Source organism: Peromyscus leucopus, chromosome 7 (assembly GCF_004664715.2).
Source record: "Peromyscus leucopus breed LL Stock chromosome 7, UCI_PerLeu_2.1, whole genome shotgun sequence".
NCBI classification, from domain to species: Eukaryota; Metazoa; Chordata; class Mammalia; order Rodentia; family Cricetidae; genus Peromyscus; species Peromyscus leucopus.
The window spans coordinates 117937576-117958409 of NC_051069.1; the positions used below are offsets into that span (position 1 = coordinate 117937576).

The window sequence follows — 20834 nt, forward strand, 5'->3', positions numbered from 1 at the left end:
CGCCTTTAATCCCAGCACTTGGGAGGCAGAGGCAGGAGGATCTCTGTGAGTTCGAGGCCAGCCTGGTCTACAGATTGAGATCCAGGAATGGCGCAAAGCTACACAGAGAAACCCTGTCTTGAAAAAACAAAACAAAACAAAACAAAACAAAACAAAACAAAACAAAAAAAAAAAAAAAAAAAAAAAAAACTCCATCGCAAAAACCACATGAAGAGGAAGAAAGGAAAGGAAAAGAAAGAGGTAAAAACTGAATGCTCCCTATGGGCTAGGTACTGGGGTGAACTAGTGGATGTTACAGACAGAGCTCTGCCCTCACAGCACCTTCCTGCAGCTGATGCCGGGCAATGGCAAGAATAATAATGGAAACAGTCAGTATTTACTATGTAAAAGTATTTAATATTGTTTAACATAATAAGAAACTTGATTATCCCAATAGTCACAAAGAAAGTATTTGACAAAACTCCAACATCCATTCCTGATAAGAGCCCTCAGCAAGCTATAAATAGAAGGCGACTTCCTTGGCATGATAAAGGGGGTCTGCAGAAATCCTACAGTTCACATGCCTGATGATAAAGGACTGACCAGTGTCTCTCCAAAGATAAGAACATGTCTGTTCATCATGTATGCCGAGCACTGGACTGGAACTCCAGGAAGGTCTCAGGGAACAGGGCACAGCATACAATACAAAATGAAGGCAGCTAATGAAGAGAGAAGTAGAAAGGTGGGGGTGAAGAGATGGCTCAGAAGTTAAGAGTACAGACTGCTCTTACAGAGAAACCGAGTTCAAGTCTCTGCACCCTCACGAGGCAGCTCACAGTTGCCTGGAGCTCCAGCTCCAGGGGGATCTGCCACCTTCTCCTGGGCTGCACAGGCACCTGTACTCCTTTACACATGCCCACACACAGTTACACATGCATACACACGATCTAATAAAAATAAATCTTTTGAAAAAAGAAGCACAAAACTTTTTTTGCAGAAAACATTTATACAATATCTAGTAGTAGACTCTAAAAGAACAATGTCAAAAGTAGTAAGTGAATTAGAAAATGATCCATGAAATGCATCTGGGAACCAGGTACAGTCCAGCTACTTGCTGAGGCAGAAGTATCTCTTCATCTCAAGAGTTCAAGGCCAGCTTAAGCAACATAGACAGATCCCGCCCCCCAGCTCAAAACTATAATGCGTGTGTGTGTGTGTGTGTGTGTGTGTGTGTGTGTGTGTGTTCTTCTTTCAGTTTCCTGATATACAATTCCTAAAACCCTTGCAGTCTCAGAGGTAATAAATAGTCTTTGCCTGTTAATGAGATGGCAGGCAGCCAGCTCTGAGAAGCTTCAAGATGGAACCAGCCACTATAGGGCACAGGCCTAGATTTTTCAACTTTATCCTCAAACTCTGAGGGGAGGAGAAGGCCTCAACCACAGCTGTGCATGAAACCTCCATAAAACCAAAGGACAGATGGGGTGCAGAGGCTTATGGGTTGGCAAGCTCACTAGCAGTCTAGGATGGTAGCATGGTAGCATTTTCCAACTCCACAGAGACAGGAGTGCCCTGCTCAGGCCATGTCTAGATGTTACCCTGAGCACTCTTCACACGTTACACCTGCCTCCTTTATCAGGCCAGTGTTTTTTGTTTGTTTTTGTTTTTTTGGGTTTTTTTTTTTGGTTTTTGGAGACAGGGTTTCTCTGCGTAGCTTTGCGCCTTTCCTGGAGCTCACTTGGTAGCCCAGGCTGGCCTCGAACTCACAGAGATCCGCCTGGCTGTGCCTCCCGAGTGCTGGGATTAAAGGCGTGCGCCACCACCGCCCGGCAGTTTTTAATTTTTATTTCATGTGCATTGGTGTTTTTGCCTGCATGTATGTCTGTATGTATAAGGGTGTCAGATCCCCTGGAACTGGAGTTACAGACAGCTGTAAGCTGCCATGTGAGTGCTGGGAATTGAACCAAGGTCCTGGAAGAGCAGTCTGTGCTCTTAACCACTGAGCCATCTCCCCAGCCCGCTGCCTCCTTTATCATCAACATCACAGGTACAGGCAGCACTCACCTGAATTCTGACACCGTCTTCAGGAAGCATTAGAACCACTGAGCTGAGCACACCCATCTGGTAGGGCAGAGTCCTGTTTCTACTGTCAGGAGTGGCGAGGGACCTTGTAAGAATGGAGGTCAGAGAGCAGGAAGAACAGCGCAGAGTGACCTGCATTCCCTCGGGAAGGCCTCAGGTCACAAGAGCTCCCTACAGAGCAGCACACCAAGCACCCAGACTAAACTCGACAAAACAGTGCCAGTTGGAACACCATGAAGAAACATGGAATTCTGGGTTCATGGGCAGAACTTGCATGAGGTGCCGAGGATGGGAACTGGAGACCCCAGCTGCAATGATGGCTGGGCCTCAGCCAGCTAACAGGTCCTAGTTGGGCTGGGAAGCACTGTGGTACACGTCTGGATTGGGCAGGGGAGAAACTGAGTGAACACAGATAGCATGGCCATAGAGGGGCCAAGAAGAGGAGAGACGTGTGTCCTTAAGACACAGCCTAGACCTAAGTGTTTTCCTCAGACCCTTCTCACAGTATAAGACTCACTGTGATGAGCCCTGACCCTTGACCTAAGAAGGGACCACCAGCTTGGAATCCCTTTCCCCAGCCTACCTAAAATAATACTTTGTCACTGACATCAATATACACCTAACTCAGGGTGAGCCATTAAGGTGGCCACAGCCATCTCCCAAAGTGAACACACCTGTCCCCCTTCCCAACAGACAGGAGCAGGGAGGAGGAGCCTTCAGCCCCTCTGATCATCTCTCCTGTGGAGCTGCTCACCTTTGCAGGTGGCTCCCTAGTGACTGTTGCCCTCTCAGGAGCTGTTTCTAGCAGGAGCTCCCGGAAGCAGAGAGGCTGGCCCTGAAGGAGCCTAGGGCATCTATTGGAACATCCAAACAGACACATGGTGGGTGGAGGCTGTGTTCAACAGCTCAGAGCTACAGAGTCCAAAGATCATGACGCAGACAGGGCCCTACACTGGAGCTCCGTGGGAACAGGCCACAGACAAGAACATGAGGAGGGAATGACCGCCTGGAGGCAGCCTGGAGTGTGATCACCTTGGCGACTTTGTGGAGACCACATGCAGAAAGGCCCTGAGGTCCAGTAAAGGGTTGGCTCTCTGTTGAGGGAGCATGCACCAGCCCCACCTCCCAGAACAGAGGACCCAGCAAGAAGGCATAGGCAAAACACACAAAGAAGGTTCCTGAACTTTTCGAAAGACCGTGCTTGTCACTTGACAAAACTTTGCCCCTGCTGGAAACGCCTCGTGAACATTTGCTGCAGTGGAAGAAAATGCTGCTGGCAAGGTATTTTTAGTAGCAGCTTCCAGGGCTGTCTCTGAATTATGCAGCAAAAGCTCACAGCGCCATGAGTCAGCAGCCGAGTGCAGTCTCGTCCCCCACTAGCTCTGCACACATTACCCAGAGCAGCCAGAGCAAGTACCTCCCTTCCCAAGCCAGCTGCTCCCTACCTCACTCAGGCCCTCGGCGGCGGCGGCTCTTCCAAAGTGTCCTGTACAGTTAGCACTTGCAACCTAGCCCCCACTGATCATCCTGCCCAAGAGTACACTCCTCTGGGGTCTAGCTCCTTCACTATCTCCAGGGCCCTGATCACATCCCTACAGAGTGTGATCAGGTAGCAAGACACACGCTTACCAAGGACAGGTCACAGCATCCATCCTTGGTTACACTTACCCGCGAAAGAATCTCCCCCCAAGTCCGCCCCCCCTCCCCAGGATAAAGACACACACCCCGATGCCCCCACCTGCCCGCTCACCTGGCAGGAGCGGAACTGGCTGACAAGCAGCGTGCAGCGCTGGGGTTCCTTCCGCCCATCCAGGCTGTCCAGTTCTGCAGCCACCTGGTTCAGCTCCTCATCGGCGTAGTAGAACTGGGCCAGCAGCTGTGGGTCTGACCTCTGCAGGAGAGAGAGGTGCCAGGAGCGTGAGGAAGTGGTAACTGCTGGAGGAGACACAGTACCTGGTAACCTTGTTCCTACAGGGCAGGATGCCACTGGGATGACCCCCAGGGCCGAGTCCCTAATCTGAACTCTTCCACCCCAAGCAGTAGCCAGCTCATCAAATTTCTATGTAAGAACCTTTAGGACTACAGCCAGAGAGAGCAAAAGCCAGGCCACCGGGGCTGTGCCCACTTAGCTCACCCTCCACGATTATTATCCTATTCTCCTAAGAATCCCAGATGAGAGGAAAAGATAGGCCCAGGGCCCTGGGGTGACAGAAAACATCTCAGGAGGAAAAAATTATATAAGTCAGGCCTGGTGCACACACACCTGCTACCCAGCACTAGGGAGGCTGAGTGAGGCAGGAGGATTGTGTATTTGATATGAGCCTGAATTATGTAATGAGACTTTGTTCAAGAAAAGTGTTTAAATCACTTAACAGAACTTAAATCACTAAACAGAAATGATGAAGACAGCCACTGAAGAAAGTGGCCCAGAATAAGACAATAATTTCCCTACGCTGAAATAAGACTGACTGGCAGAGCTTGTGGCCGGTCCTCCGTTCTCTGCCCTCTCGGCCCCATTTCTGTAACACCGGGGAACAGTAGTCTCCTCGGCGGAGGCCTCCCTTCCACTGAACTCCCGGGTGTTCTGGTCTTGCACCAGCTGAACTCGGAGCAGAACCCAGGCTCCCTGTCTCCTCCGTCAGGCCCGATGCGTGCCCACGGTCTCTCTGCCCCACTGGCTGGCTTCTCTTTCTACACACACACAGCAAAGCCACCACTCTGGGCCTTTGCACAATGGTTCCCTGTGCTCCGAGGTATGGAGGACTCCTTCCTTCCCTTAGACCCCACACTCCAGAATTCAGAGAGATGAAGAAAAGTGGTGAAGCCCAGCATGTTTTGGTAAAGGATGCTCATGACTACAAGAGAAAGACATGGGAGAGGGTTGAGGATCTATAGCTCCGAGGCAGAACATGTGCTTTGCATGCACAAGGCTCTGGTTCAACCTCTAGTATCAGAAGGAAAAAAGACCCAATGAGTGAAATGAACCCAAAGGGACCAACCCGTATTTGCTGTAATGCTGCTCACATGTGTGCACACATGCACACACAGCGCAAAAGTGACACCTGGCCCGCTCTCTCCCACCCACGCATGTGGCTGTGTTTACACCACAGTGTGTTAAACGTAAAGCAACTTCTGGCCATTATTTGTAGTTTCCTCTCCTTTCCCTTGGTGTCCCCCTCCCCCATCCCTTCCCTTTCGCTTTGCATGGCCAGGCCTCAGGGAGGCTTTTCTTGAACTAGAGGACCATCATCACACCAGCCCTGAACCCCCCAACCAGCCAAAGACACTGGGAAGGGAAGAGGAACCCCAGCTGTGGCCTAGCGGCCCCTCACAGGGCTTGAACTCCTAGAGACACCACTCAGAATTTGCATTAGCACCTCACAGCCAGTTACAGTGCCTGGCCAAGTTGGGTATCAAACCTTCCCAAGACATTCTGCAGAGGGCTGAAAGGAAACTCCCAGACGCTGCTTGACCTGGTCTAGATGCAGATGCAGTACCCTCCCCTTTCCATGGGTGATGACGTCCTACAGGTGGAGAGAGAAAGGCCCCTGGTGCCACCCCTGCACCCAGTGCTGGCTAGCTTCCCCTCCACACCTGGACTGACTTCTCAAGCTGCTGCCACAACCACGTGGGCTAGGACACAGCAGAGACTGTGATGAGATAAGATCAAGACTTATAGTTGAGGTCTGGGAGATGTCTCAGTAGGTAAAGGTCTGCCACGCAAGCATAATGACTTGAGTTCAGATCTTCAGAGCCTAAGGTCTTGCCACCTAAGCCCAGACACGGCAGCACATGTCCATAACCCCAGCACTCCTGCGACAAGATAAGAGGTGGAGAGAAGAGAGGCTCTAGAAGTTGATGACTGAGCGAGCTCATAGGCCAGCTAGCCTGCACACAGAATAACAACAGAGAGACCACGTCTTAAAAAGGATCAGGCACAAGGACTAATGCCCAAGGTTGTCCTCTGACCTACACATGTGTATCATGGCACACCCACCCACATTCACAAACACTAACCCATGTGTACAAGCTCACATGCACACACACAACTGAGATGGCTAGCACATAAAGCCAACAACCAGGGTTTGAGTCCCTGGACGAACATCACAGAAGTAAAGACCCAAATCCCACAAGTTTGTCCTCTGGCCTCCACATGCATGTACAAATGAAATAAGTTTAAAATAACTTTTTAAAAAGACAGGGTGGGCTGGGCATGGTGGCACAGGCCTTTAATCCCAGGACTCAGGAGGCAGGGGCAAGTGGATCTCTGAGTTCAAGGCCAGCCTGATCTACAGTTCTAGGACATCGAGGGCTACCCAGAGAAAAAAGACATGAGGGAGACGAGAGACATGTTTAGTCCTCTCTTCCCACAGCACAGTTCCGACTAACTCCAGGCCCTGTCCGTCTTCTCCTCTACGTGGCCATGACTCTGCAAGGCCAAAGCTGTCAAGTCACACATTCTGACACAGCCCCTAGGACCCCAGGCTGCCTTGTGGTGTCACTAGCTCCCCCTCCTAGGTGCCAGGGCCTCCTGACATTCCCCAAGGAAGAAGGCACAGCCCTAGGCACACCTATTTCCCAACTGAGAGAAACAGCTTCCTTCTGTTACTCACTTCTCCTGGAAGGGACCTGGCTCCTCAGAGCAGGGATAAGCTACTGGCCACCCAATACATGTGCTGGACACTCACCAATGGTAAGGCCCGCTTTACCTGTCACCCAGCTCAGGGTGGTCACCCGGGTCAACAGAACCATAGTTCCCCTCTGACCTCAGACCCGCAAGCTCCCCAGCAGGATGAGTACGGGAGTGGGGAAGGCAGGGCACAGTAGCAGCAGTCACAGAGTGGATACCCCACTGAGGCCGAGCGAGCGCCTCTCAGAGCCAAACGTTCGAAAGCCCTTTGTGCAATTAAGCGTGCACTTGGCGAACAGCCTCCCTGTGTCCCTTCAGCCCGTTGTTGCTTGCAACCAACCAGCACTATCCATCTCAGCAACCAGGCCAGGTGCTAATAAATTTGAGGAGCTGGATAATGTCACTTCCGAGAAGCAAAATTTATACTGCACAAGGGAGTGTGGCGGAGGACTGTATCTGGCTCAGCCCCAAGGGCAGCTCAGATGGGACTCATCCCAGCACTAAAATTCTCACTACACGAGCTGACCTCAGGCTTGGCACAAACAAGGTGCAGAGAAGCTGACAATGGCCTAGGGTTGTCAGGAAAGCCCCCATCTGTTATAGGCTCCCAGGCTGCAACCAACCCATGACTAAGGAATGAATCCAGCCTCAAAGAGTAGCCAGAGGGCTACATGTGGTCTCCTTGGCCCACCTACTCCCTCTTCTCTGTGCTCTGCAAAAGCCAACAAATACCCATGTGCACATGGGTAAGTGTGCACGTGACCTGTGTGTGCATGCATTGTGCATATGTGTATATATGCGTGCATTTCTATTGATATGTGCATGCATATATGTATGCACAAATGTGTGAGTTAACTGTCCCGTCTGGGGAGGACCTAAAGCAGACGGCCCACACTTGCTGTCGTTCTAAAGCATATTCCTGCTGGAGTCAAGGCCCACCCTCTGCCCCTTATTCTCCATTGTGACTAGAGTGGAACACATTCTCTGTCTTGGAATCTTCATGTGGCTTTAGGGTAGAGGCTGGGGCGAAGGGCAGTCAGTCTAGGACCTCATCCCTCAAGCAGGTCCATGTCTGTGTTGTAGCAAAGGAAGATTCCACTCAGTAGCCAGGATAATGCTGAGGCCCAGCATTAGGGCAACAAAGAGAAACGTGAAGGCCTCCACCAGAACAACTTCAACGTCTTTTGGAGAGACTCTTCCATATCACTTGTCCCTGCTCACCCCACTTTACCGTGGATGCTTCCTGGGGCCAGACAGAGTTCTAGTGTAAGATAGAGGAGGGATGTCACCTGCTCCATCAGTCAGTGAATGTTTAGGGGAGCAGCTACGCATTGCCTACCCCCGGGGCAAGTATCCACAGTAGAATCAGAGGCAACTGTACTCCCAGGCTTCCACACCAGATGCACTGATCCTCTCAGGCCTGTCTGTGGTCTGCAGCCTCAAGGGTGGAAACTGCTGTGCCACTCTGCCCAGCACCAGATCTTCTCGCTGAGCTGGTATCACTGTCGTGACTCCTCAGCCAGGCTCATGGCCTATCCCACCCCTGGATCACCTTACCCAGTCCACATCCCTTCATGAATCCTCCCACCTTCCCATCTACCCAGCATTAAATCGCTCGCTCACCAGGCAACCAACTACCAGAAGTCAGCAATCCCTGTGACTCAGAAGCAAGCCTGATTAATAGCATCAGCATCTCCAGCAGACCCTACAGGGCTAGTTATCTGACCCCTACTTAGACTTCTGCAACACGCGCACAAGCACACGCACATGCCCGCACCTGTAATCTAAAGACTCGGAGGCAGATACAGGGAGTCCCCAGGGGCTCACTGGCCAAACAGTCTAGTCAAATCCATAAGCTCAAGGTTCAATGAGAGACTCTGTCTCAAAAAAACACAGTGGAGAGCAAGTAAGGAAGACATCTGGCATCAACCTCTGACCTCCATGCACATATGAACATATTTATAGGCATACGAAAGAACCTGTGTTTGCCTGAGCCAGCTACTAAAGAAAGGACTACTCGGAAAACTGCAGCCAACAAAACTGTCCTACCTTGTGAGTTTACTGTTGGTTACTAAGTTCTGATACTGTAGAAGATACAAATGAGTTTGCTTATATTTCTGACACAGCACACTCATGACAAACATCCCATCACCAGCATCCAGAATTCCTCGATGTCTCTTACTCTCAAAAGGCCAAGGTTCTGAGGCTCGTGCATCTACACCTGCAGGTGGACACCCTACACTGAGTCCACTACCTAATGGCAGCCTCAGTACAGTGTGCTGCTGGGTCACTGGAGAGATGGCTCCTGGATGTGCAGTACCCACACAACTCTCACTTTGTTCCAGCACAGCAAGGGGCCATGTTTGGGCCGATCTGTATGCTTTCTCAGAGGACAAATGCCAGGAAGAGGGGCTCACTGACAAGGTGGAAGGTGACAATGATATATGGCATGGCTAAGTTGTTTTAGAGCCTGGCTGAGCAATCGGGATCAACCCACCAAGAACCCTTCCTACCAAGCTTAGCAAGAATGCCGGTGCCTCTGTGGAAATATGGAATCCTGTACACACGCGCGCGAGAGAGTACACACACAGAGAGAGACAGACAGACAAGAGAACTTTGACGCCACTGGCAGTCCTCTCTGATGTGGAGGGAAATAGCCAGGGTGTCTATGGCTGAAGACCCACAGCTCCAGACAGGTTGGGGAACCCAAACAAAACGTCCAACCTCAAACCCCACAGGACTAGGCTGGCACTAAGTGTCTCCCTAACCATAAATCCAAGCATTATCACACCCCACTCTGCCTCACCTGTGAGGGGCCAGAGGCCATTCAGCTGCTGCAGACTTGACACTGGTGCACACATAACCTCGTTTGCTCTCAGCTGGCTTTGATTTCTACAAATCAAAGCCCTGAAAACCAGATGTACAACGTCTAGACCAGTAAGTCGTAGGAGGGCTCTATGAACACATGTAAATGTGCACACATGAATGGACACATACACATGTATACATACACACACAATGCACATGCACACACATGAATGGACATATACACATGTATACATACACACACAATGCACATGCACACACATGAATGGACACATACACACGTATACATACACATACAATGTACATGTGCACACATGAATGGACATATACACACATATACATACACACACAATGTACACACCTTGAAGCAGGCACATATACCTTGAGCAGAAGAAATTAAGAGAGTTCAGAAAATTCTACAAAAACATAAAAGGCCTGTGCTGTTTTAAAATTCCAGCTGCCGATGGAGTGAGAGGGAGCGTCAGCCCCCTCAGGACTGCTACTTCAGACCAAAGAACCCAAGTTCTTCTGTGTCTCCTCACAGGCCAAAGTGTGGGAGCAGGATGGGGTCTTAATGACTGTGTCAGTCATGCCTATGCAAGGGCCCAGGTGCTGTGCAAGCGGAAAGCTCCAGGCAGGGGTCCCAGGAAATGAATTCACAAAACCAATGAGATTCCTGATTTGTCCTGATTAACAGGATCCAACAGAAAATTCTGGTTACTAAGTCTCTCATTGTAAGTATGCAGAGTAGGGCCCAAACAGCCACCTCACCAAGTCACCACTCAGTGCTACACCAGCCTGGGGGACACTGGCCCCATGCAGGCTGGCCCGCAGGCCTGAGGCAGGAAGGTGGCAGAGAAGGCCGTGGAACAAATGGCCACCGCCAGGCTGATGTTAAGTGTTTTGATGTCCCAAAAGAAAATGTGTACAACAAAGGGATTGCTGTAAGTAGGAAGAGCACTCTTTGAGAAGTGTGAAATTACACTGGGACATTGTAAAAATCATACGTTAACTGTAGGTAGGAGTGTGGTGTTATTTTGTTTGTGCTCTAACAAATAAGAATTCACACTACTTAGGAGTACCTTTAGAACAATACTGTTCAATACTGTCTCAGCCACTCCATTTTGGAGGAAACTCACACTTGAAAGAAGGAAGAAAAGTTAGAACAGGTCTTAGGCTTTTTTCACTGGGACCCCTTTCCCAACAAATCTTCAGATCACCCTGGGTACATAAGTGCATAAAACAGGTATACAAGCCGGGCGGTAGTGGCGCACGCCTTTAATCCCAGCACTTGGGAGACGGAGGCAGGTGGATCTCTGTGAGTTCAAAGCCAGCCTGGGCAACAGAGTGAGTTCCAGGATAGGCTCCAAAGCTACACAGAGAAACCCTGTCTCAAAAAACAAAACAAAACAAAAAAACAGGTACACAAATTAACATTTACTCATGAATTAATCATAAAGAAATTTTATTTTAAAACAATTCTTTGAAGGCTGGGCAGATGACTCTAGACAAAGTTCTGTGCAAACATAAGGACCTGAGTTCAGGTCCCTAGAATCCACACTGAAAAGCCAGGCATGATGGCACACGTATGTAATCCCAGGGCTCCTGTGGCAAGACAGAGGTGGAGACAGGAACAACCTCTGAAGCTCACAGGCCAGCCAGGCTGGTGCGCGCAGTGGCAAACAACCAAGAGGAGACCCGGACACAAACAAGGTGGACAGCAAGGACTGCTATCTGAGGTTGTCCTCTGATCTCCCTGTGATGTAAATGTGCCTGTAATCATGCGCGCACGCACACACATACATCACACCCACAAAGAGAAAGGCAGAAGACACATAGATATACTGAGCAATTACAAGTTTAAGTCACAATACGAAATGGACCAATGCAACACTAACTCCAAGAAGTTGATAGTACTATTTGTTCACTCAAATGCCTGGTCTCTGATGAGTGTAGCTGTCAGTGTGGATATACACATGGTGTGAGCTTGGGCCCTACCCACAGGGCCCTTTGATCAGCCATGGGTACTCTGAAGTGTTTCCCTATAGTTCCGAGACTTCTGGCTGGGCTGGGACAGAATTAGAGATCACGGCACCTGAACCATCTGTGGAGACCATGAGCCACTCCAGAGGAATCACTTCCTGCGTGGAACCTCAGTGCAGCAGTCCAGGCAGGGAGATTGGAGCTCATGAAAGTAACAAATGGCCTGGATTGCATTATAGAGAGTAGGAGGCTCAAATCCTGCTCAGGGCCATAGTGAGGCCCCTCAGGCCTCTCTGGTGGAAGGAGAGGGTAGACCAGCGCCAGGGCGAGACCCTGTTTACACTCTTGCTTCCTAAATATGACATGAACTCTGCAGTCAGAGGGCATTAAATGATGCCTTGTCGCTCTGGTCAGCAACCTCATGGTCTTGGTCAGGCTCCAGGTAGGAGAATAACAGGCAGGCAGGTAGCCGGACATGTGACCTGCACAGATGGTAGAGCAGGCAGCCTGGTGGATCAGAGAGGACAATTCCTGCTCCAGGTCAGTCGATGAGTGGAACAAAGCCTAGGAGGTTCTTCCCCAAGCAGTTGTCCTCAGAATGTCAGCTGGGATCTGAATGCCAATTTCCAAGATGGACCCCTGTCACATAACCAGCTAAGTGCCACTCACTGGCCCAGCGTTCAGGATGTGAAACCCCAGAATGTTACCTTCCAGTCTTGGCACATCCCTACGCAGTGGTCGTACACGGACTTTAAGAGATTAGGAAGGTCAATGAAGGGACGGTCAACCACAATGCCATCCTGGGCCCTGGTCTCTCTTGGACCAGGTCTCAGTAAAGCCCTAGGCTTCGTGCTCCACTCCCCCAAATCCAAAAGCATTGCAGAAAACCAAGAAAGGCCTCTGGAGGTACCTTAATGCAGCTGCTCACCATAGCAACTACCTGACCCAGCGACTGCTCAGGCCACATGCAGCTGTCAGCAACAGGCCTCCATGGATGGGACTGTTCATTGCCTCCAAACACTGACCTAGACCCTCCTAGGGTACCCTGGCCCCACTCATCCATCCGCACAAGTACCTGTTGATGTTTGGTTTTACTTTTTTGACTCTTTGGTCTTTTGGGGGGCTCGCCACCCAGCTCCCAAATAAATCACACACAGAGGAGAGGCTTATTCTTAATTATAAATGCCCAGCCTTGCTTGGCTTGTTTCTTGCCAGCTTTCCTTAATTTGAACTTATCCCATCTACTTTTTGCCTCTGGGCTTTTCCCATTCTCTTACTTCTGTAAATCTTACTCTTACTCCATGGCTTGCTGTGTAGCTGGGTGGCTGGTCTTTGGGGTCCTCCTCCTCCTCTGGCTGCTTCCCTTTACTTTCTCCCAGGTTTCTCCTATATATTTTCACTGCCTACCAGCCCTGCCTGTTTCTCTCTCCTGTACCACTACTGGCCGTTCAATTCTTTATTAGACCCTCAGATGTTTTATACAGGCACAATAACACAGCTTCATAGAGTTAAACAAATGCAATATCAACAAAAGTAACACACCTTAAAATAATATTCCCCAACAAGTACCTAGATATGTCAGCATCCCACACATGCCTCCAGCCTGACCTGGATTCATAGCTGGCCTATCCTCAGAGGTATGGGGCCACTGGGAGCCCTGTCTGTCCCTAGGTCACAGTACCTCTCAAATCCTTTCACAGCACTCTCTGAAGGACAAGCTGACACTTTTGGTTTTGTTCACATTAGCAAACACCATTACTGTGGTAAAATCGAAATAAACCATTTCAATAATGTGATTAAAGGGACAACAGACGGAGGGAAGAATCTGCAGCCTGGACCCTGAAGGGACCAGCTGGGCTCCAAGCTCCAATCCCAAACACTTCCTCCATGGTTCATCCCCTGCTAAGTGACGCTGCAGTGCTGTGACAGGCATTATGAATGTCCAGTAAATTGCATGTACAGTCCCTAGTGTCCTCATTAGTGTGCATAAGGATGACAGCCATACAGTTGACCAGGATAAGGAGCCAAATACTATACAGCCTTCCCTCAGGAAAGGGCCCCACCCCCACAAGGCAGCATTGACCTGGACCAGGGATGGCTGGGGCTGGGGCTACATGAAGGATGAAATGCAAAGTAGCATCAGCATCCTCTCAAGAGTGAAGGTGGGAGCCACGCAGACATGAGAAAACACCTGTCCTCTGGGTACACCAATTGGCCCAGGAAGGGCCAAGCTATCCTCTCCACCTGCCCACTGCAACAGCACAACCCTGGATAGGGAGGCCCAAGGGATGCTCCAGGAATGCAGGAGGCAGGGTAACAACTGGGACAGAGCATCCAGGTAACAGAAAAGTAGTCTCAAAACTCCTAGGATCTGCAAAGGCAGGGAAGGGGGAGACTGGGGTGGCCCTCAGCAGAAGTGGGAGGAGAGCGGAGGGCAGCTGGGAGTCTCACAGCTAGTGACTGGAGGCCACCACCTTTTAACGACATGAAGTTGGTGAGGAGTTGGTGTTAATTCCTTTCCTTGGAGTCATACAGGAAAGAAGAAAGGCTGTAACCTGTCAATCAAACAGATATTCCAGAAGGACAAGCAAGGAAGTAGCTAGGTGGGTCTGCCTCATGTCCACATGCCGCCTCATGTCACATGCCACCTCATGTCCACATGCCGCCTCATGTCCACATGCCGCCTCATGTCCACATGCCGCCTCATGTCCACATGCCGCCTCATGTCCACATGCCGCCTCATGTCACATGCCCCACACCTGCAGCAGGGCCTCGGGGTGCATGCAGGAACTTGAGGCCTCTTTACCCTCACACAGCAATCTAGGCTGTCACCTCACAGACTTCCCATCTGTGTAAGGTCTGAATGCTGCCTGGTGGCTCCCAGGTCGGTCCTGTCTCACAGATTCCCCCATCTCTGCTTCTGGGCCACTCAGCATCTGCAATCTCTGGCCTTTCAGAGCTTTGAACACTGGACCTGACCTGGGGACAAGTGACCCTTGGGTGGGGACACAGCTCTCCCTCCTCAGGCTCAAAGATGACCAGCAATGGCTGCTCGGCCTTGGTTCTAGTGTGCTCAGTGGGCCCTCCAGCTATAGTCTCAGCTGGACTCTGGGTTACTGAGCTATCCAACACAAGGGGACCTCAGATGAGCCCACTGTTGATTGAATTCCAGAAAGGCAAGACACAGAAGAGAAGCTATGTGTGTTTGCTTCTGGCCCTGTGGTCCACAAGATTGAGGACAAGGCTCCCCTCTACTCCACACAAGGTGTGTGTGTGTGTGTGGGGGTGTCCTCAGCTGAGCACAACAGAAACTTAACCAAGAGATCACACAACTTCACTTGAGAGTAAACGGACAGCCCCAGCACAGCCCCTGCCCAACACACCAGCTGAAGGTGGACCAGACAGGGACAGCCGCCCAAAAGATGCCACATCAGAAAGAGGTGAGAATGAAGAATTCTGGCCAGTGAGAGTTGTGAAACCTTATCTACACCTGAGAGATTCACCATAAATTTTGAGGGCCAGAACCCCACTCTGTCTGAAAAACTTTTATAGTAAGTGCTGCCCAACGGGATGTTTTATGAGAAATGGTTTATGCATAACTGCATATAGGCCTCCCTGAAGGCCAGGCTATACCTCTCAGGTTCCTTGGCAATCTGGTAAATTAAAATTTTAGGTCTAGTTTGGATATCCCAAAAAGAATAATCCCCTGTACCCACTGTCTCTCCACACAATGCTCCTTTTCCAGCTCAGAAGACCATGACAGTGTGTGAAAGCCTTCACACAGCCGCTAATTACTCAAGGACAGCAGTACTCAGCAGAGCTCAGTGGTCAAGAGAAAACTACAGAAGGTCCAGTTCCAAGTGCACTGGCCTCCACCTTGCCAGTGAACAAAGGACCCCTTTGTAACCTCAAATCCACTCTATGACATGGAAACAGAACCCATTGTGAGGGGAGATGCTCTGGAGAAGATCCGAGCCCTGCAGAGTGGACTGGTCACATGACGATGAACAGCCCTCTTCTATCAGGATATCCCCTATGCCAGAGAGCCACTGGGCAAGCAAGGCCCTTGCAGCAGCAACACAAGTGATGATACCAGCCTGGCTGTGACACGTTCTCTGCAAGCCGCCACAGACCATTTAGAAAAGTTGGTTCTTTTCATCCTCTTATATTTTGTTTTGTTTTTTAGGGATAGGAGCTTGCTGTATTGGCCAGGATGAACTTAAAACTCCTAGGCTCAAATAAGTGATTCTCCTGTCTCGGCTTCCCAAGTAACTGATACTACAGTTGTGCATCGCTGAGCCTGGCTAAGCAAAGGGTTTTCAAAGGAAAAACTAATTTCCTAATGAACTCCCAATCAAATGCTGTTCATACTCTAACTGCAGATAGTTCAACATAGCAGCTGCCATGGGATTGGAAAGAAGCCAAGGAACCACTCACTGAAAGACTCCAGGCAGTGAGAGACCATGAAGGGAGAATGTCAGTAAATGGAACGGCCTGCCTGGCAGGTGGGTGTAGAAACTGGGGGAGATCATATTTTTTTAACTTCAATAGATTAAAAGACACTTTAAAGTGCATTTTATGGGACAGTGCAGACAGCTAATGGGTAAACGTGCTTGCCATGCAAGCCTGCAACCCGAGACAAGTGGATTACTGAAGCTGGGTTTAGTAGCCAGCCTAGGCACCCTGGTGTTTGCTCTGTGGGCTCAGGCCCAGCTGCCTATGACTGCCCAGACTCTTGGCCTAGGAGTTCCACAGGCCTAGGATACAGTAGATTAGAAGAGGCCTACCCCATACTGAAGGAACACGGTCCTGGGATGACCTTGCCTGGGTCATGCTGCTGTCCAGAGAAAACAGAATTCAAGGGGATTCAAGGGCATATCTCCAGAAGCCAGCACTTATAGTGGCCTCACTGGCTGAGGCAGAGAGGGTTAAGGCAGTTTAGCAGAGGATGTCATCTTAAGCAAGATAATGGACTTAGAAAACAGGGTGGTTACCACATCCCAGGGGTCCATCCTCTGCAACAACTCCCCTAGGCCACTCAGTGGATGCCAATCTAACAGGCTAGGGCTGCAAACCCTGCAGCCAATTCCCTGAAGAAAGAAATCTGCTTTGTCAAACAGCTTATTAAGATGTTCCATGCCCAGGAGGCAGTCAGGCAGATCTCTGTGAGTTCGAGGCCAGCCTGGTCTACAGAGGGAGTTACAGGACAGTCAGGGCTACACAGAGAAACCCTGTCTTGAAAAATCAAAAACAATAACAAAAAAAAGATGTACCTTACATGCTGAAAATTCTTCCAGTTAGATCTTGCAGTTCAGCCAGGTCCAGCATATTCCTAGACTGTGCAACAGTTATCGTGACCTAGTTACAGAATGTCTTCCTTACCCTAAAGAAAGCACACACACAAACACACAAAACCTGGCAGTCGCCCTCCTTATCCCCAGGCTGTCTGTAGACGGCCTGTTCTGGGCAGGAGTATAAATGAAGTCATACAGTATGTGACTTGTGGGCCTAGCTTCTTTAAAGGTTTTTTGTACAATGTAGCATGTCATTGTCTGAATGTCGTCCACTGCCAGAGTTCCCCAGGTTGGACACAACTCCCCCAAGTAGTACCTTAGTGGCATTTGAAGGAAAAAGTCTTTGAGAGGTAACTAGGGTTAAGTGAGGTTATGTGTGGGAGCCCAGAGTGGCATTACTGTTTTATAAGAAAGACAAGGAAGCGGGGAGGCGTGGGGATGTCTCGGCTGGTAAGGTGCTCGCTGAGCAAACCTGGGTACCTGAGTTCAGATGTGCAGCACCTACAGAAAAGCCAGGAGTGACAGTGTGCCCCTATAATCCCAGGGCCAGGAGTGATGGATGGTGTGCCCCTGTAATCCCGGTGCCAGGAGTGATGGTGTGCCCCTGTAATCCCAGTGCCAGGAGTGATGGTGTGCCCCTGTAATCCCAGGGCCAGGAGTGATGGTATGCCCCTGTAATCCCAGGGCCAGGAGTGATGGTATGCCCCTGTAATCCCAGGGCCAGGAGTGATGGTGTGCCCCTGTAATCCCAGTGCCAGGAGTGATGGTGTGCCCCTGTAATCCCAGTGCCAGGAGTGATGGTGTGCCCCTGTAATCCCAGGGCCAGGAGTGATGGATGGTGTGCCCCTGTAATCCCAGGGCCAGGAGTAGAGACAGGATGATCCCTAGAGTCTGTCCCGGGCCTGAAACTCATCGAGTAGGCTAGTTCTTGTGGCCATGAGCTCCGGGGCCTTCCTGTCTCTACCTCTCTAGCACACACTACCATGCCTGGATCCTTTTAGTTGTTGCTGTTGCTGTGGATTCTAGATTATCTCCCATTATGACCGCATCAGCTGAAGCCAGGTGCCTCTAAGTTTTAGTCAATTTATTTGATAATTTGAACAACAACCATACTATGAAAGAAGACTGCAGAGGAGGCAGGCATGGGTTGCTATGTGAACCTGAGGGCTGCCTCCACCATCTGCAGACAGAAGGGCTAGGAGGCGGCAGGTCTGTGCATCTGGGTGCTGCTCTGCATTCTCAGGCATCCCTGAGATTACTTCTTTCCATGACCCCATTTCTTCCCCACTTGAAGCCACAGGACAAGTTCTTCTTCTCTACCCACCTCTGAGCCTGGCAGAGACTCTATCTATCTGTCTGTCTATCTATCTATCTATCTATCTATCCATCCATCCATCCATCCATCCATCCATCCATCCATCTATCTATTATCCATCCATCTATTTATCTATCCATCCATCATCTATCTATCTATCTATCTATCTATCTATCTATCTATCTATCTATTTTGAGGCAAGGTTTCATTACGTAGCTCTAGGTGTAACTCACTATGTAGACCAGGCACAGAGATCTGCCTGCTTTGCCTCTGGAATTTGGCGATTCAATGTGTGTGGCACTACAATTGACTTTGGAAAAATTTCTTCTCTTTCCTTTTTTTTTGTTTTTTGTTGTTGTTGTTGCTGTTGTGTTTTGTTTTTTTGAGACAGGGTCCTCTATGTAGCCCTAGGTGTTCTGGAACTTGCTTTATAGATTAGGCTGGCCTTGAACTCAGAAAACTGCCTGCCTCTATCTCACAAAAGATGTCTTAGCTCACATAGAGAACCTTGAACTTTATACAAAGGAGGAAAAAAATATCAGCAAATGGGACTTTATCATCTTAAAGGGTCTGTTGTTCTGAAAATTCTGTTAAGATATGAAAAGCCAAGCCACAGACTATGTACGGATTTGCCAGACATGCTCAGAGGACTTACACTCAGAAAATACAACATGGGTCAGGAAGAGTCCAGTGATTAAAGCCCCTGTTATGTAAGCATGAGAACCAGACTCTGAATCTCCAGAACCACATGTGTAATACACCAACACATGTGTGTCCACACACATGCAAACACGCATACATACATGCATAACACACATATACAGAAATGGGGGGGAATATAACGTAATTGTAAGAAAAAAGTTGTGAAGGTTAATCTTTTTATTTACTACATATTTCATGCCTATGTATGTGTATGAATGCAGACATCCACGTGCCACAGCAACCGTAGAGGTCAGAGGACAACTGTCAGAGTGTGTTCTCTCCTGCCACCTTGTGGGACCTGAGAATCAAACTCAGGTCATCAGACCTGCATGCAAGCACCTCTGCCTCTAGCCTTTTCACTGGTCCCTAACTATGATTATTACTGTGTGCGCATGTGCATGCCTAGCAGCGTGTGGCCGTCGGAGAACTGCTGTCGAGAGTCAGTGTCCTTCCACCGTGGGATCCAGGAACTGAAGTCAGGGCTTGCGCCTCAGATCCTTTGCCACTGAACTATCTCACCTGCTGAACCTTCATCTTGATTGCCACCTTAACGCGATTTAAAATCCCCATGGAAACAGACCTCTGGGCACACCTGTGGGGGCTTTTCTAGATTAGGTTAATTATGAGAGGAAGCTCTACCTTAAATATGGATGGCATGATTCCGTGGGCTGGGGTTCCACTGTGCCTGTGTTCTCTCCGTCTCTCCTTCATGATCGGATGCCCTATACTCCCGCTGCCCTAACAGACTGTGAGACAAAACAAGCCCTGCCTTCTTTAAGTTGATTCTGTCAGATAGTTTGTGGCAGCAACAGACAAGCAATTAATACAACAACTGAATTTTCTTTTCTTTTCTTTTTTCTTTTGTTTGCTAGTTTGTTTTCAAGACAGGGTTTTATGAGTAGTCCTGGCTGTCCTGGAACTCACTCATTAGACCAGGCTAGCCTCGAACTCAGAGATCTGCCTCCCTCTGTCTCCGGAATGCTGGTATTAAAGGTGTGCACCACCATGCCCAGTTTTAGCAACTGAATTTTAAAGTACAAAAGACTTTAATAACTAAATCTAACTAAAGAAGACCCACTCAATATCGCTCTTGGGGACTGTATTAGTTACTTTTCTTGTAACTGTAACAAATTCATGATAGATAGAATTCAGGGAAGTCCAGCTTCATGGTGGAAAAGGCATGGTGGCAGGAATAGGGCTACTTGTTTACATCTTTGCAGATCATTCCCATAGGGCTGGGCTATAATCGCCAATGATGCTGGCCAGCAATGTCCTTCAGTTGGCCCTATAGCTTAAAGGTTCCACAACACATGAACCTATGGGGTACATTTCACATTCAAACCATAACACAGATGCCACCAGGTGTGGGACCAAGAACTGAGGTGAGTCTGCCTAACCCACCTGGAACTCTCCTAGAGGTACAACTGTCCCCACCTGGGTTGAGAGTATATGCTGTCACCCCTAAGACCAGACAGATAAAACTAGACAGAGGTCTCCTTAAAGGCTAAAGCCCAACTGGGAAGGGTTAATTTAGGAGCAGGCATGGTGGTGAGCACCTATAATCTCAGCACTTGGAAAGGAGCATCAGGAGTTCAAGGTCATCCTCTGCTACACAGCAAGCCTGAAGCCATGCTGAGCTAACCAGAAAATGAAAAGAACAGGGCACCATGGCGCATGCCTATAATCCCAGCACTCAGGAGCCAGAGGCAGGGGGATCTTTGAGTTCAAGGCCAGCCTGGTCTACAGAGCGAGTTCCAGGAGAAATCCTGTCTCAAAAAAGAGAAGGGAAGTGGAGAGGCAAAAGAGAAGAGCACGGTTTATCTAGTCCGTGCTTTGGTCGTCAACATGCAATGGAAATGGTGCATGGAGGGCCCACCACTGGCAGTCACCAAACCCTCAGGCGTAAGGAGCCGGGCCTATTGGGTGACAGGAAGAAGACTGGGCTGTTAGGCTCACAGCTGGTGGCTGCTACAGCCTAGGGAAAGCAGCCCCCCAGGACTGAGTGACCCCAGAAACAGCACCGAGT

General features: G+C 49.5%; 1 protein-coding gene across 3 annotated transcripts in view; it reads right to left on the reverse strand.

Annotated features, from left to right (window-relative positions):
* Window positions 1–20834, reverse strand: part of Zfyve28 (zinc finger FYVE-type containing 28) — a 99726-nt gene that overhangs the window by 48879 nt on the left and 30013 nt on the right. For all 3 annotated transcript variants that reach the window (XR_003734640.2, XR_003734641.2, XM_028870784.2), the window contains exon 2: window positions 3809–3949. Coding sequence is in view for 1 of the 3 variants with exons in the window: in XM_028870784.2 (XP_028726617.1) it covers window positions 3809–3949 (141 nt within the window). In the remaining 2 variants the exon portion in view is untranslated. The remainder of the gene's footprint in view (window positions 1–3808; window positions 3950–20834) is intronic.